General features: G+C 39.1%; 1 protein-coding gene across 2 annotated transcripts in view; it reads left to right on the forward strand.

The window, feature by feature from the left end:
- The window catches only part of CHST9 (carbohydrate sulfotransferase 9), a 92,435-nt gene that overhangs the window by 64,326 nt on the left and 13,785 nt on the right, over positions 1–14,324 (forward strand). The window contains exon 5 of one of the 2 annotated variants that reach the window (XM_062632790.1): positions 8,699–8,736. The exons of the other annotated variant lie outside the window; for it this stretch is intronic. Within the exon in view, the coding sequence (XP_062488774.1) occupies positions 8,699–8,736 (38 nt within the window). The remainder of the gene's footprint in view (positions 1–8,698; positions 8,737–14,324) is intronic. 2 annotated transcript variants of the gene reach the window in all.

Consider the following 14,324-nt stretch of genomic DNA (forward strand, 5'->3'; position numbering starts at 1 on the left):
ATTGATTTGAAGTCTTTGGGGAAGTGTTTTCAAAAGATCTTGATTAAATAACTACTGTCAGATCCCTCCTATATGGATTTTCTTTTTTTCCTAGGCAACTACCTTGTCAGTATGGAGGGTACAGTTTGAATTTTCTGATATTCAAAGAACACTTTCAGAGAACATGACTAAAATGCTCTTATATGTCTATTGAACTTTTCTTGTTGAGGATTGCTTGTGCATCCTTATAGGCTCTTCTTGTAAGGAATGCCTTAAAATATCACCCATTTAGTACCGTTTTGAAAAAGAAAACAAAAGTAAAAACAAACAAACCCCACAACCCCACAAACAGTACTAATGTTGTTAATGCAGGAAGTCAGGTATAGACATTCTATGATTTAATAGGGTTATAAGCTATCTTTACCTGAGAATGTTATTTCTTTATACCAATAAAAACTGAGCATCCTTAATATTTTCGTAGAAGAAACAGCAGGAATAAGAGGTTTTACCATGCTCTAGAGATAAAAAATCTACTCAAATTGCTAAGTAGCCTTATTTGGTCAAATAACCTCCTTTAGTAACATTTCAGTAATGTAGTCATCAGTGACAAATGTAAAAGCCATGTGTTCCCTCATAATTCCCATTCACATATTGGAAATTGATTACTAAGATTAAATACTCTTGTCCAATATCCAAATCCATTTGAGAATTAAATGGTTGAGCTTCCCACCCCCCATCTCTCTCCCTCTCTCCCCAGTTTCTTTTGAGCGGCACAAACCTGATCCTTGTGCATCTTGAATTCATATTATATTCTCAGTCATGGATGACCTTTTATAAATGACTTCCAATAGCTACAGATGAATTCAAGCACAAGAGTTGATCGCAAAAGGTCATACTCCAGTTATACAAAATGTAGATAAATTTATACTCCCTGCAGCAATGGATTGCTGTAGGGTTTGGGGTTTCTTTTTTGTATCTGATGAATCTTAATTCAGAGCCATGCATTAGGAAAGGGTATATTTTACCTTTGTTTCTCTTTCTCTTTCTTCTTCTAGTTTTCTTTCACCATAAAATTATCCTGGGTTTTGAGCTTTCCAGGTATTAAGGATCTGTTTTAAAGGGTGCCTATTTCCATTTTTTCTTTTCCCCTCTGTTCTTTACTGGTGTATTAATTCCAGAATCTCCTTCTAATGTGTGGATAGTGTCTTTCTGTAAGTGTCACATTCTTAATGGGGGTATTTTACTTCCAAATGGATTAATTTCAGAGAAGTTACTTGAGGCCAGTCTGCTAAGAGCATGCATGCCTTAGAGGGGCACATTTAGACCTTAAACAAAGAAATATGGCAGATTCAAACAGTTACAGTTTATTTATGTGGGCATAGTTAGAATGGGTAATAAATTGAAAGAGTATTTGCTCTCATCACCACTAGTCGCTTCCTGGCTTTATGCTGTATAGACAATTCATCTCCTTTTTATTTCTGAAATACAGAAACTGTAGACTAAGGTTTCTGATGGAGACTTTGCTGTGGGACTCTAATTAGTGTCAAGAAGCTGCATTTTTCCACCCTTGTTTGGGCTTGCTGCATTCTCATCTTTCACACACCTCTCCTACTGATTCACACCAGAGAAGCTTTGTAGCTCAGCTGTTTGTGGTGCAGTTGTCCTAGCAGGTGAGTCAAAATAAGCTTCTGTGGGTCTAACACTGTAGGAGCTTGTGTGGTGCTTCCCATTGGTACTGAGGCCTTCATCTTCATATGCTATTTCCAGGGTATTCTAATTAAGGTTATATGGGGACTGTGTGCTTTAGAGCTGGATATCAACTCATCTTCACTATAAGTGAAAAAAAAACAGCTGACCTTCTTTACAATATACTAGATTGGATGGTCATGACTCCATGCAACTTTGCTTTAACATGGTTAAACATGGTTAACAGATTTCAACTGCTGTCACATTCCTCATCTGGGTGGGGGTAACCATAGGAGGTAACCATATGTTCTTAATATGGATAGAAACCAAGCAAGAACCAAAACCAAAGGCAAACTACTGCAATGTTTCAGCCCTGCTGTGAGTGCAATATAAATCTTCAGCTGCCTAAGATCATAATAACATATATTAAAGATACAGATGTATGTGTACGGCTTTATTTCTGCATGGTGTCTGTGTAGTTTGAAGCTCTAGTTGTTCTCTGTGGTCTTTTCCATCATGACAGCTTTTATCATGCTGTTCTTACAGTAAGCGCCAGATAGTTTTCATTCAGAAGAAAAAAACTGGGGTCAGCCATCCTTCATTTATCGCATACTAAGAACCTTGATATAGGAAAATGAACCCGCTGACGGGCAGAAACAGCTTCTTCTGTCTCAAAGCCCAGAAACCTATTTTGTGGAAGATAACTGCATAAGCAATTGAGCTTGATACTGGAGCATAGTCAAAAAAGGCATTTTAACAGGTGATGTGACCTATCCTTTAGATGATTATAATATAAAGCACCATAAAACACCATATATAACTTGTAACATGAAAATGGAGCCTGGTGGTCCATGTGATTTCAAATAAAAAAGCAATAGTCCTTGCAGCGTGAGAATTGAGGCAATTTCTACCTTGGGATGTGGATCCCATTGTGATAAGGTTTGAGGATGTGCGTCTGCTAAGCCGTAATTCACTGATCTTTACCTACCTAATTGCAGATGAGTAGAAATCCATGATTCCTCCATTCAATTTCTTGAGAGCAGGAATCTTGAAAAAGTCACAAATTAGTTGGATAAAAGGAAAAAGCATTTCCAAGCATAGTGAGCATTGAATAGTGAGCTGTAAAAGAAAATTCAAACAAAATATTCTTGTTGTTAGATACAGGATGAATGCCAAATAGACATTGAAAATATACATGATGTTCAGCTGGAAACCATCCAAACCATGATATGTATCAATATTGGGTTAATGTTAAAGTTAAATACGCTGCCTGACATGTTTCCATTATCTTGAATCTGCTGTCCTTAAAGAAAAAAGGTGTCAAATTTTGTTTTCCCTTTCCCCAGATATATAAAGCACAACCTTCTAGGAAAAAACTGGCAAACAAGCATGCCAACTAACTCTGTTAATGGAATCCTGGCAGTTCTGTCTCATTTGAAAATATCAATGCTGATGAGGCAGAGGGGAGGTAAAGCTTCAGATTTTTAAGCAACTTATATTCTAACATCTCCTTGACATAAGTTTAGTTATATAATGTTAGTCAGTGCAGGATTTGGTCCAGGAATGGATTTGGGTTACACCCCCACCTCCTTTTTACACACAACAGAATTAATGAATGAGTCCTATTAAGACTAATATTTCTTTGTCAGTCCTTTTTTTTTTTCTTTGGGATTTCTTCTTGTTCTTTAGGTGGAAATTGAATGGTGTGTCTTAATCAACGCAAGACATTTGGCCACTTGAGCTTTCATAAATGTTTAGTTTCCCAGGGTCCTTTGAACGCCCAGGGAACAGTTCTCCATCCTTATTAGAGACTGACAATTAAAGGTCTGTTTTCATATCAGAAGTAATAACAAAAAATTAGCTAAGGAGACCTTGGAATGCTATGAGAGAGTTTCAGTGTTCTGAGATGGCCAACTTTCCTTCATTTGCTTCAATCAGTATCAACTTGTGTTTCTTATGTTTCCTACTGCCAGGGTGCCTTACTAGCTGGCATTGTGACAGCTGAGAAGGATTATGCAATACCGTGAAGATGTGATTAATGCATTTTAGGCCACTGTAATCATATTCAGTTGCATAATTATCACAGAGGTGCAAAAGTAAGCCAAACTAGATTTTGAAGGCAGTGCTATAAATGAGCAATTTCAGTTTTCTGAATTCCTTGTTAGAAGAAGGAGGAAATGCTACGCACTTCTGCAGGAGCTGTATTGCTTACAGATCTTGGAGATTCTGAGGATAATTTATAGGAAATGTATGATTTTGGCCTAAATATTTTAATCTTTGTGTGCCATGTTACAGGCTTTCATGGAAGATAATCTGTTACTGTCACACCTTCTCTGTTTTAAGTCTGAAAAGCAAATCTGAGTGTTTCTTCCTCAGGCTCTGGTACTATGGAAAATTGCTGCAAAAGTTTGTCATGAATGAGTGCTCTGGTTTCCTTTCACCTCTCAGAATCTGCTCTGGTAGATTAGGAAACCAGTAATGAAAGTGGGGTGGATCATAATTAAATAGGCTTCATATGTGTTTATTTAGGTCTGTAAAAAGAAAGTAACATCCAGAGCTGTTAGTGTTTCTGTCATAAACTGGGAAAACAAAATTAAACTGATACTAGAGTATCGAATTCCCTCTTCAAAACTGATTTCTTAGTAGTGCCATTCCCCCTTTCAGTTAAGTGACCTATGGCTGCTTCAGACTATACATATGGCTGTTTCAAAGCAATGCTGAGGGTCCCCTTTGCCCCTGGGATTCTCCCCACATTTTTTTGTCTGCTTGAAAACCCTTAGACTCTTGGGAACAAGGAGACAGAACCAGAATTTCTTTCCGTTCACCTCCTGCCTTGCTGCCATAGCACAGATATTAGTAGGGCTATCTGAAGACTTTAGGAAACAAACTTTTATTCCAAAGCCTTCGTTTTATGGTTGCTTAAAGTATAAACTGGGATTTGATTTTAGGGAGAAAAAAGAAGAAAAAGAAATCCTTTGTTGCTAGGACTTACAGCAGTCATGTCACATAAATTGGCAGATCTGTGTATTTAGGGGATTTTACACTCTAATTAAATGCAGTAGTAGTGTTCAGCCTTTTGAAATTAAGCCTCTTTTTTTTTTTTTTTCTTCTGCTACATACTTAGGGAACAAACATGCTGTCAAAATCCTTAATGTATCCAACCATTTGAACATAAGAAACAGCATCAAGCTGTTATTTTTGCTGTTGGAGTGTACTTGTATTTCCAATCTGAATGCTTTGTACCTGGTGATCTTAATTATATTTGAGCTGGAAATAGTTTAACATTAAAAGGAATTACAGCAGATTAATCTGTAAACCTGCACAAATATCACATTCCTTTGTATGGAGGTAAGCAGGGCATAGTGTGCATAATTACATGTTGTTCTCCTGTAGGTTGTGTGCATAGGGCTGAGAAGTCAGTGTTGCAGATCCTTATGGCAGCATTGGTTATGTCACACTCTTGTGTCTTGCAGTGGTCAGTTACATTAGAAAATATACATTATGACTCTCAATAACTTAATCTTCTTTATAATAAGAACAAGCAAGAAAAAAAATGAAAAAACCCAACTTGCCCTGGAAATAGGAGTTAGTATACTGCTTAGTGTATGGAAGTACAGAGAAATCTTTTAAAGAGTATTTGCTGTAAGTTTTTTCTTTCTAAAGTGATATATCTTGAGGTCACCCCAAGAAGGCCATTTATCTCAACCATCTTAACCATCCTTTAGACTTTTTGCAACTGGAGAGACAAGAGAAAATCTCTAAAACTTAACTGGGAGAGGTCTGTTTCTCCAGTCCTGATGCAAAAAAAATCATCAGTATCCAGTTGCATCAGTTTAGCCTCAGTTAAGAGTGGAAGGAGAGCAGAGCCTCAGCAAATCAGAATTGTAGTTTGTACTGGTAAATACATCTTTTGATTCAAATTATCAGTAAAGTATACTTGTCTATAATTAAGGTCTTTTGATTTGCTTGCACTTTCAAGGCTGATCATATGGCACTGTTGAGCTCATTTAGGAACAGTTTTCCAGATGACAGAAAAAAAACAAGTTACTGGAGGAATACAGGATAAGAGCAAGCCATTCACATGCGGTCTGAGTTGCACAAGATGTGTCTCTTGGGCTATGCTACCTGCTGGGCAGCTTCCATATACCTGTCTAGATGGCAGTAAATTTCCCAGGTAGTTTGATGCTCATGCATCCATTCATCTTGCATAAGCTGCTACCTCATTGCAGTGGCTCTGGAAAAAACGGTTGTAAATTTTAAATTTAGCATGTGTAGGTCTACTGGTAATGAAACTTCTGTCTCAAGAATTACCTGCATTTCATGAGACTAGTACAGGTGTTGTCTGTGGGAGTGACAGACATGTTCTGACAGTTCTGGCTTTATCAGCATCCCATTGCCTCATGTCTTCTGAACTTGGAGTGCTCTCTCTTGAATCCCCATAGTGAATGCTGATGCATTCACTATGATTCACAAGCGAGCACAAGGTACCTAAAGAGAAATGTCCTTCTCAAAACTGAGGGTGACATAAAAAAAAAAAACAAAAACAAAACATAATAGTGACTAATCATTGCAAGAGAATTCTGGGAAATAAAATAATAAGAATTAAAAAAAAAAGACAGGGCAAACAAAATTCTGGCTACTTTCAGTGACAAAACTTTCTACTGCCCCACTGTTAGCCATCAGCTGGAAACTGAACCTGCTTTCAGCACTGTAGGTAGTAGTCATGTCTTTTCACTGCTTTTGTAGCTTTTGTCCTAAAACAAAAGTACAGTACACACCAGGACTTTCCAGGCTTCCCCATAAAATGGTGCCAATGTATTTCCACCTTAATTTGCAGCATCTCTTTTATTACAAACCTTGGTCTCTTCTGAGCACAGCTGCTGACTACGCCAAATTCACATAGTTGTTCTGTGATGAGGACAAGGATCATCTAGTGGATAAATGGAGAACACAGTATTCAATTTGCTGGTGACCTTAAATTTGATCTCTCTTCTGTCCTTAACAGCCTATTCAATCTCTGTCCTGTTTAACCGATGTCATCATTACTGGTATATCATACAGACACTTCTGCAACTGCCTTTTCCTTAATACTGTAGTATTTAAATCAGCAAAAGAAAGAACTAAGAGTGAACAAGGAAAGAACTACCATAAATTCTTCTTCACCTTTTCCTCAGCAGTGTCAGGAATGGCCACAAAGGTCTTTCCCAGTCTTCTGTTCATTTTCTATATTTATCTGAGGTAGAAACCACAAGTTTGATTGATAATGCAATTTGCATCTCAAGGCATCACTGGAAATACAATGGCATGAAAGGCTACTCTGGCGGAGCACACTTTTTCCCCAGGGCTGACTTTAGAAACTCATTGATGTCACTTCCTTCCTCAGTCAGCAAGTGAATTTTCACTAATTCTCAAGACCAGCTGTCCATGCTGTCAACAGAAAGTTATTAAAATTCCTTTAAAGTGAATCAAAATAGCCTAAAAACAAATGTACTGGGAAACAGGAAAGCATCAGTATTCAAAGTCCACAAACCTTTGAGCAAAATAGGGTTGATCTAACCAAAGATTTCAAGCACTGTGCTTTCCTGCTAACTTGTATATCATTAGACAATGCTAAAAACACATATTCCTTTAATCTTCTATTACCAACAATTTATCTGGTTAAAATAATAGTTAAAAGAATCAATTCTATTTCTCCCAAAGATGAAGTCAATGAAAAAGGAAATACATTTTAACAAGTATCCCCTAAATGATAATTTGGTGGGTTTGGGGTTTCTTTTAGCCAAAAACTCATGGGGTTTGTTGTGTTTTTTTTTTCTATATTTAGCAAATAAAAGCACAACACAAACAAGCAGGAAATAATTATCACAAGAAACAATTTTATAATGTTATTGTTTTTATTTGAATTATTTATAAAGCTTTCATTGAGAGGAGAAGTGTTCTCTGGGACAAGTAAGGAATATAATTTTACTTTAAACAGAGGTTTCATACTATATTTTAACACTTAAAATATTTACAACTCATTTTAAAAATTCTGTCTTGTGCCACAAGTATTTGAATGAAAAAATCCTGTTGAAATGGAGTATCGTTTCCAGTGCTGGAGGTGGCAGCCACCCATGCTGGGCAGGGTCCCCTGACAGTTAATAGTGGTACTGACAGGTTGTAAAATGTGTCCTATCATTATTACTCAAAAAAACCCTCTGGGTACATGTAGCCTAGCTGGATAGGTTAAGTGTGAAATTCCTGACTTTCCCCAATACATGTGGATGATCTCCAGTAGCAAAGGGAGGGTAACTGATATCAGCTGCCCCTTTTGACTACTAGTGCATGGAAACAGTAAATGAGGCAAAATTACTATCTCTTTTGATCTAAAAAGAAAGAATAGGTTTGAGGTGTTGTTGCTGCTGGGGTCCTGATGGTTGTAGAAAAGCAATGTTCTGTCCAGGCTTTGAGCATGTCTTCAGGAGCACACTGAAGGACACTTCAAAGGGCAGTCAAAATAAGGAAGCAAGACCATAATTCAGCTTGCCACTTTGTGAATATTATCAGGATAGAATTTCTCCTTTGAGCCAGCTGGTGCCTAACCTCAGTCTTGACATAGGCATGTAATTTTATTTTAGGGTCATGGCAGAAGCTGCTTTTCTCCTCCAATGGTCAAAACCTGAGCTGGATGTTAAGTCTCTCAGGCACATATGCATGCAGCAGTACATCTCACAACACTGAGATAATTCATAGCACATATTTGAAATCTGTTGTCTTCATTTTGAATGTTGTAATTTCATATGAGACTCCAGGTTAGCAAGGTTGTCTACCTATCTTATTGTTCTTCTTAGCACATATCGATTAAGAGGGTCTTCTGTTTATGTGGATTTCCAGTTTGAAGTTTCAAGTCATTTGTATATGTTAAATTCTGTTTCTCAATTATAAGGGTTGATTTTATTTTATTTTTTTCCTGAACTCACTGTTTTTTGTTCTGTATGTACACAGTCATATTCAGTAAAATAAGTACAAAGTAATTATTTTCTTTTTCTTTCAGAGTCTGGAGAAAAACTGCAACAACAGATAATTAATCAGGTACTTTCATGCTTTTTGTTGCTTAACTTTTCTTGCAGAAGAATTGTAGCAGTTAGAGGACTTCACAGGACATAATATTAATTATGTAGGTGTGCTAATGACCATGTATCAGACAAATGCTTGGCTCTGCAGATATGTTGAATTCATAAAAGCAGCCATCATTTTGATTTAAACCTCAGATTTGCCATTTAAGCAATTTAGTTCATCTACCTCTCCATGTGTTGATAGTGAGGGCAAAGCCTAGAGGTAATTTGTTCATTGGTATCAAATTTTGTAGCACACAATTACGTTTTTTCTTTTTTTTTTAAATATTATTTCTCCTGTTTGCTAGTAGTCCTTTTAAAAAACCAAAAAGCTATTTTTACAAAATACTTGCACAATATATGTTAGCGGGGTCTTTCAGTTTTGCTTCGGTTTCAATTTCTGCCATGAATTTTCACTGAGGCTTCACTAAACTGTGACATTGGTTACGCAGGCATTTTCTGTCTTGTCTTTATTACTGTGCTAGTTAGGAGTAATTATTTAGGAAAAAAAACCTTTCTACATTACAATTTAACATTTCAGAATCAGGAAAAGGATACAGGAACTGTACTGAAAAAAAAAAAAAAAGATAAAAATTCCCTGTCAGAAAGAGAGGAGAAAACCCAGAGTTTGCTTTCTAAAATTACATGCTTTTCTGGATTGAAAAGATCTGACTTGTACAGAAGCTTTGTGCTGCTTCTCATTCTTGGCTACTTGTCCTCTTACTGAATGCTGTTACCCAGATGGCCTATAAATGGGTATGTTGCTTCCAAGCTATAAATTGAGGCCTTGAGGTCTTTCCATTACTGTTATCTGTGAATTGATTATCTAGATGGAAGACTGACCCACCAGGTGACTGACCACCTAAAGCAGCCTGGTTTGGCTCTAACAGTGTTTCACTGCAATGGCAGAGCACATCACAGGTGTCACTGTATCAGTTTCAGTGGCCTGAGCTGGCACCCCTGCTGACCAAGCGAGCCCTTGTGTGTCCAGAGGCTTATGAGAAGCCTGGTCCTGTAACACCAAATAATATCTAGAGTTGTTACAACCCTTCTTGAGAAATTGATGGGTGAACATATTTAGCCCAGAATATGGCATTGCAGAAGCAAAGGAAAATCTTTTTCTAAATAAGTGTAGAAATAATTTGAAACTTAATGGAAGTTCTGTGCTTCAACCGAGAGTTTATATCCCAAAGCAAGTCTAATTAACTTGTATAAATTAAACTGCATTTTAAAATTCACCTGAAATTCACCTTACAAAGCCACTTTTGGAAGTCTTTATTGGCCAGAAGGGGGGGCAGTTGTATTTTTAAAACACAACTTGAGGCTACATTGACAGGAAAGTGTATGGCTGATTGGAGACATAATTCTGCACATTTTCTGTGTGTCAAAATCAGCTCTGTGGACGACACTGCCCTTTTCTGAAGATGAGTGCACTGTGATAAAAAAAGACATTTGTCACAGTTACTAAAGGTGGATTAGGTGCCGTACCTTGTGTATCCAGTCTTGGTCTTTTCCTGCCACTTTTTCCATGCCACTGCCTTGCCCTTCTTGAATTGCTCGCCTGTTCTGTCTCTCTGTAGTTGACTTAAGAGCATCTCATTTTGAAGGAAAATGGCATTGTCTTGGTATATGGAGTGTGTATCTAAATAAAGCTGTAAAAACTTGATTTGGTGACAAATGGTAGACATTCACTTCTAAATGGATACTAGAGAAGCTGGTGATGCTCCATTCCATACAAGTTCCTTTGGACTTCCAAGAAATGGAAGAATATTTCAAATTAGAAATCAATTTCATTTTCAAGTCTATAATTTAGGGCACAGCTGCAGAGTTTGATTTGTAGTAATACTACTTCAATAAAAAGATTTAAACTGGGGTTGATCCTAATGGAATATCTCACATAGAAGGATTCAGTTTATTTTCAATACTTGAAATATTATATGCAGGATAAGATACATATCTGGCTTAGGATCCTGTACTCCCCCTTAAGTCAGTGCAACAACACTGAGTTAAACTGGCTGCCAGAAACTAAGTGAAGGGAGAAGTGGCTCTGCAGAAGATGAATAATGTTACAGCTTGACAGGAGAAGGAGTGCAAGGGGGCAAATAGCCGGAAATGTCTTGTTGAGAGATGAGTGAAACAGAGAGGGGAAGGGGATATGGTAAAGCTGCTTTCCTAGTGATTTCCAGCTAGGTAAACCCTTACTATATGTGGGTATCTGGAACTTATCACATCTTCAAGACCACTGTTGTTTCTGCGTAAGGCTTAGCTCTTTCTAAAGCCTAAGCAAAGTTTGGTGAAATATGACATGGATAAAATACTAAGGTAGCATCTACTTCCAGAAACCTTTGACTACAGTTACCATCTTGACTAGCTCTTTTTTTTTTTTTTTGATCATAAGGCATTTGCTGTTTTTTCTTAAGCACCTTATCATTTATATATATAGGTATGCATGTTTGTTTAACAGCACCAGTCATTTACCACTCTACCTGAGTAAAGACATCCAGAAATGGTATGCACTGTGCTTTTTAATACCTGTTTTTAACGACCTTTGCAACTTCAGGGTAAATACTGGAATCGATGTAGTGTGAGTAGCTGTGGCATGTTACGTACTGCTAAGGAAAATGCAAGGAAACAAGAACTTTGTGCTTCTGTTTCGTACTCTTGACTATAAAACATGTTACAGACCACCAATCAAAATGCATCTGAAGGCAATCCTTTCTGTTTCATCTTTACCACTCAGGTTTGTCTGTGTTGTGGTCTTAATGTATACTCCTATGTGTGGTTTTGCCCAGTGCCTCTCTGAACTTATGAAGGACTAACAAGAATACTTGCATTTAAAAGTTAAAAGTTGATTGCACAGTCAGACTTTTGGGTTAAAATCCCATCTGTGTTTCAGCTCAGACTTGAGCCTGTCCCTTGCACAGTGAATCTGCCAGTTGGGTCAGGATGCTGGTGAGAGCATTCCACAGCATCTGCCTTACTGTTCTGTCCCTGAGGAGCTCTTTCCTCAAGGCAGACTCTCTTGCTGTGGCATATGCATCTCTTTTTTAGTCTTTTAACATCTGTCAGGGAGCATTTCTCTTTCTGCACATGAGGTTGAGGGAACAGTAACACAGAAAGAGCTGTAACGAAGGAATGTACTTGCTAGAGCTAGGCTTGGACCAGAGATAGAAACATAGAATTATAGAATAGTTAGGGTTGGAAAGGACCTTAATATCATCTAGTTCCAACCCCCCTGCCATGGCCAGGGACACCTTATGCTAAATCATATCACCCAAGGCCTCGTCCAACCTGGTCTTGAACCCTGCCAGGGATGGAGCATTCACAGCCTCCCTGGGCAACCTATTCCAGTACCTCACCACCCTAGCAGGAAAGAATTTCCTTCTTATATCCAACCTAAACTTCCCCTGTTTAAGTTTTAACCTGTTACCCCTTGTCCTATCACTACAGTCTCTAATGAAGAGTCCCTCTCCAGCATCCCTATAGGCCCCCTTCAGATACTGGAAGGCTGCTATGAGGTCTCCACGCAGCCTTCTCTTCTCCAGGCTGAACAGCCCCAACTTCCTCAGCCTGTCTTCATACGGGAGGTGCTCCAGTCCTCTGATCATCCTCGTGGCCCTTCTCTGGACTTGTTCCAACAGTTCCATGTCCTTTTTATGTTGAGGACACCAGATCTGCACACAATACTCCAGGTGAGGTCTCACGAGAGCAGAGTAGAGGGGCAGGATCACCTCCTTCGACCTGCTGGTCACACTCCTTTTGATGTAGCCTAGGATACGGTTGGCTTTCTGGGCTGCAAGCGCACACGGCCAGCCCATGTTCATTTTCTCATCAACCAGCACCCCAAGTCCTTCTCCGCAGGGCTGCTCTGAATCTCTTCTCTGCCCAACCTGTAGCTGTGCCTGGGATTGCTCTGACCCAGGTGTAGGACCTTGCACTTGGCATGGTTAAACTTCATGAGGTTGGCATCAGCCCACCTCACAAGCGTGTCAAGGTCCCTCTGGATGGCATTCCTTCCCTCCAGCGTATCAGCCGAACCACACAGCTTGGTGTCATCGGCAAACTTGCTGAGGGCGCACTCAATCCCACTGTCCATGTCAGCGACAAAGATGTTAATGTTAAACAAGACCAGTCCCAACACTGATCCCTGAGGGACGCCACTTGTTACTGGTCTCCAGCCGGACATTGAGCCATCAACCACAACTGTTTGTGTGCGGCCATCCAGCCAGTTCTTTATCCACCGAGTGGTCCATCCATCAAATTGATGTCTCCCCAATTTAGAGACAAGGATGTCATGTAGGACAGTGTCGAACGCTTTACACGAGTCCAGGTAGATGACATCAACTGCTCTACCCCTGTCCATCAGTTCTGTAGCCCCATCATAGAAGGCCACCAAATTGGTCAGGCAGGATTTCTCCTTAGTGAAGCCATGCTGGCTGTCACCAAGCACCTTTTGATTTTTATGTGCCTTAGCGTGCCTTAACATGCCTTCCAGGAGAATCTGCTCCAAGATTTTGCCAGGCACAGAGCTGACACTGACTGGTCTGTAATTCCCTGGGTCATCCATTTTCCCCTTCTTGAAAATGGGGGTTATATTTCCCTTTTTCCAGTCATGGGGAACTTCACCTGACTGCCATGATTTCTCAAATATGATGGCCAGCAGCTTCACAACTTCATTTCAGATAACTCTGATGTACTGTCAGTATGTACACACCTTCTGCCAAAGTAAAGAAGTGAAAGAAAACTCAAAAATCTATTAAATGACAATGTAAGTTTGTTAAACAGACCATGTTCGGGAATGACTTATGACCTGAAGGATGCTTGAAGTATGCATGTGGTGTAATAAACCTATACTAATATAAGCAAAAATTAGCCAGTTCAGCCCAAACTCTTTGGTTTTCCTTGTGCATTGCTGTAGTTTACTTCAGTAGTCTCCTCTATCCCCTTCACCCTCTCACATCACCTAGCCAGGGAAAGTTCAATCAATGTATGCCAGCTTCTAAGTGCTGCTAGCTTGAGTAGCACTGAATACTTACTTAGCCTTTACCCTCTTGGCCACTGCTTGTCTCCCCTCATGTTCAACAGTGTTTAAATTGATATTGTTCAGTTTTTGTACAACAGCCATATGTATGCACTGCAGAGCCTGTTTCCAGCTCTCCACCCATAGTGATGGTTAACCATGTGCTATCTACTTTATTGCATACACTCTCTTCACCACTCCATGTACTTCTCTCCCTCTTTTTGCTTCTCCTTCTATACAAGCCTCACTAAGCTACAAGGCCAGATTACCAGCAGAGCAGCCTCCTTTCTGCACTTTATGGAGGTGGGTGTTCAGCATATTGTACACCAGGATCTCATCCTCTCCGATGCTCCATTTCTCTCTGCCAAGCAGGGTAGGAACTGCTGCTTCCAAGAGATTCTGGAAGACTTAGTCTATAATTGCTTGTAAACCACTAAAGCAGTAAGTGATAGAGAAATCCAAAGTAGTAATTGTAATAGAGGCTTGAGATGAATTCAAATAAGAATAGCACTTTCGTTTGGGAACCTTTGGAAGGAAACCGTTTC

The sequence above is a fragment of the Pezoporus occidentalis genome, unplaced genomic scaffold (genome assembly GCF_034315485.1).
Source record: "Pezoporus occidentalis ecotype Australia unplaced genomic scaffold, CSIRO_AGI_Poc_V1 ctg4, whole genome shotgun sequence".
NCBI lineage: Eukaryota > Metazoa > Chordata > Aves > Psittaciformes > Psittacidae > Pezoporus > Pezoporus occidentalis.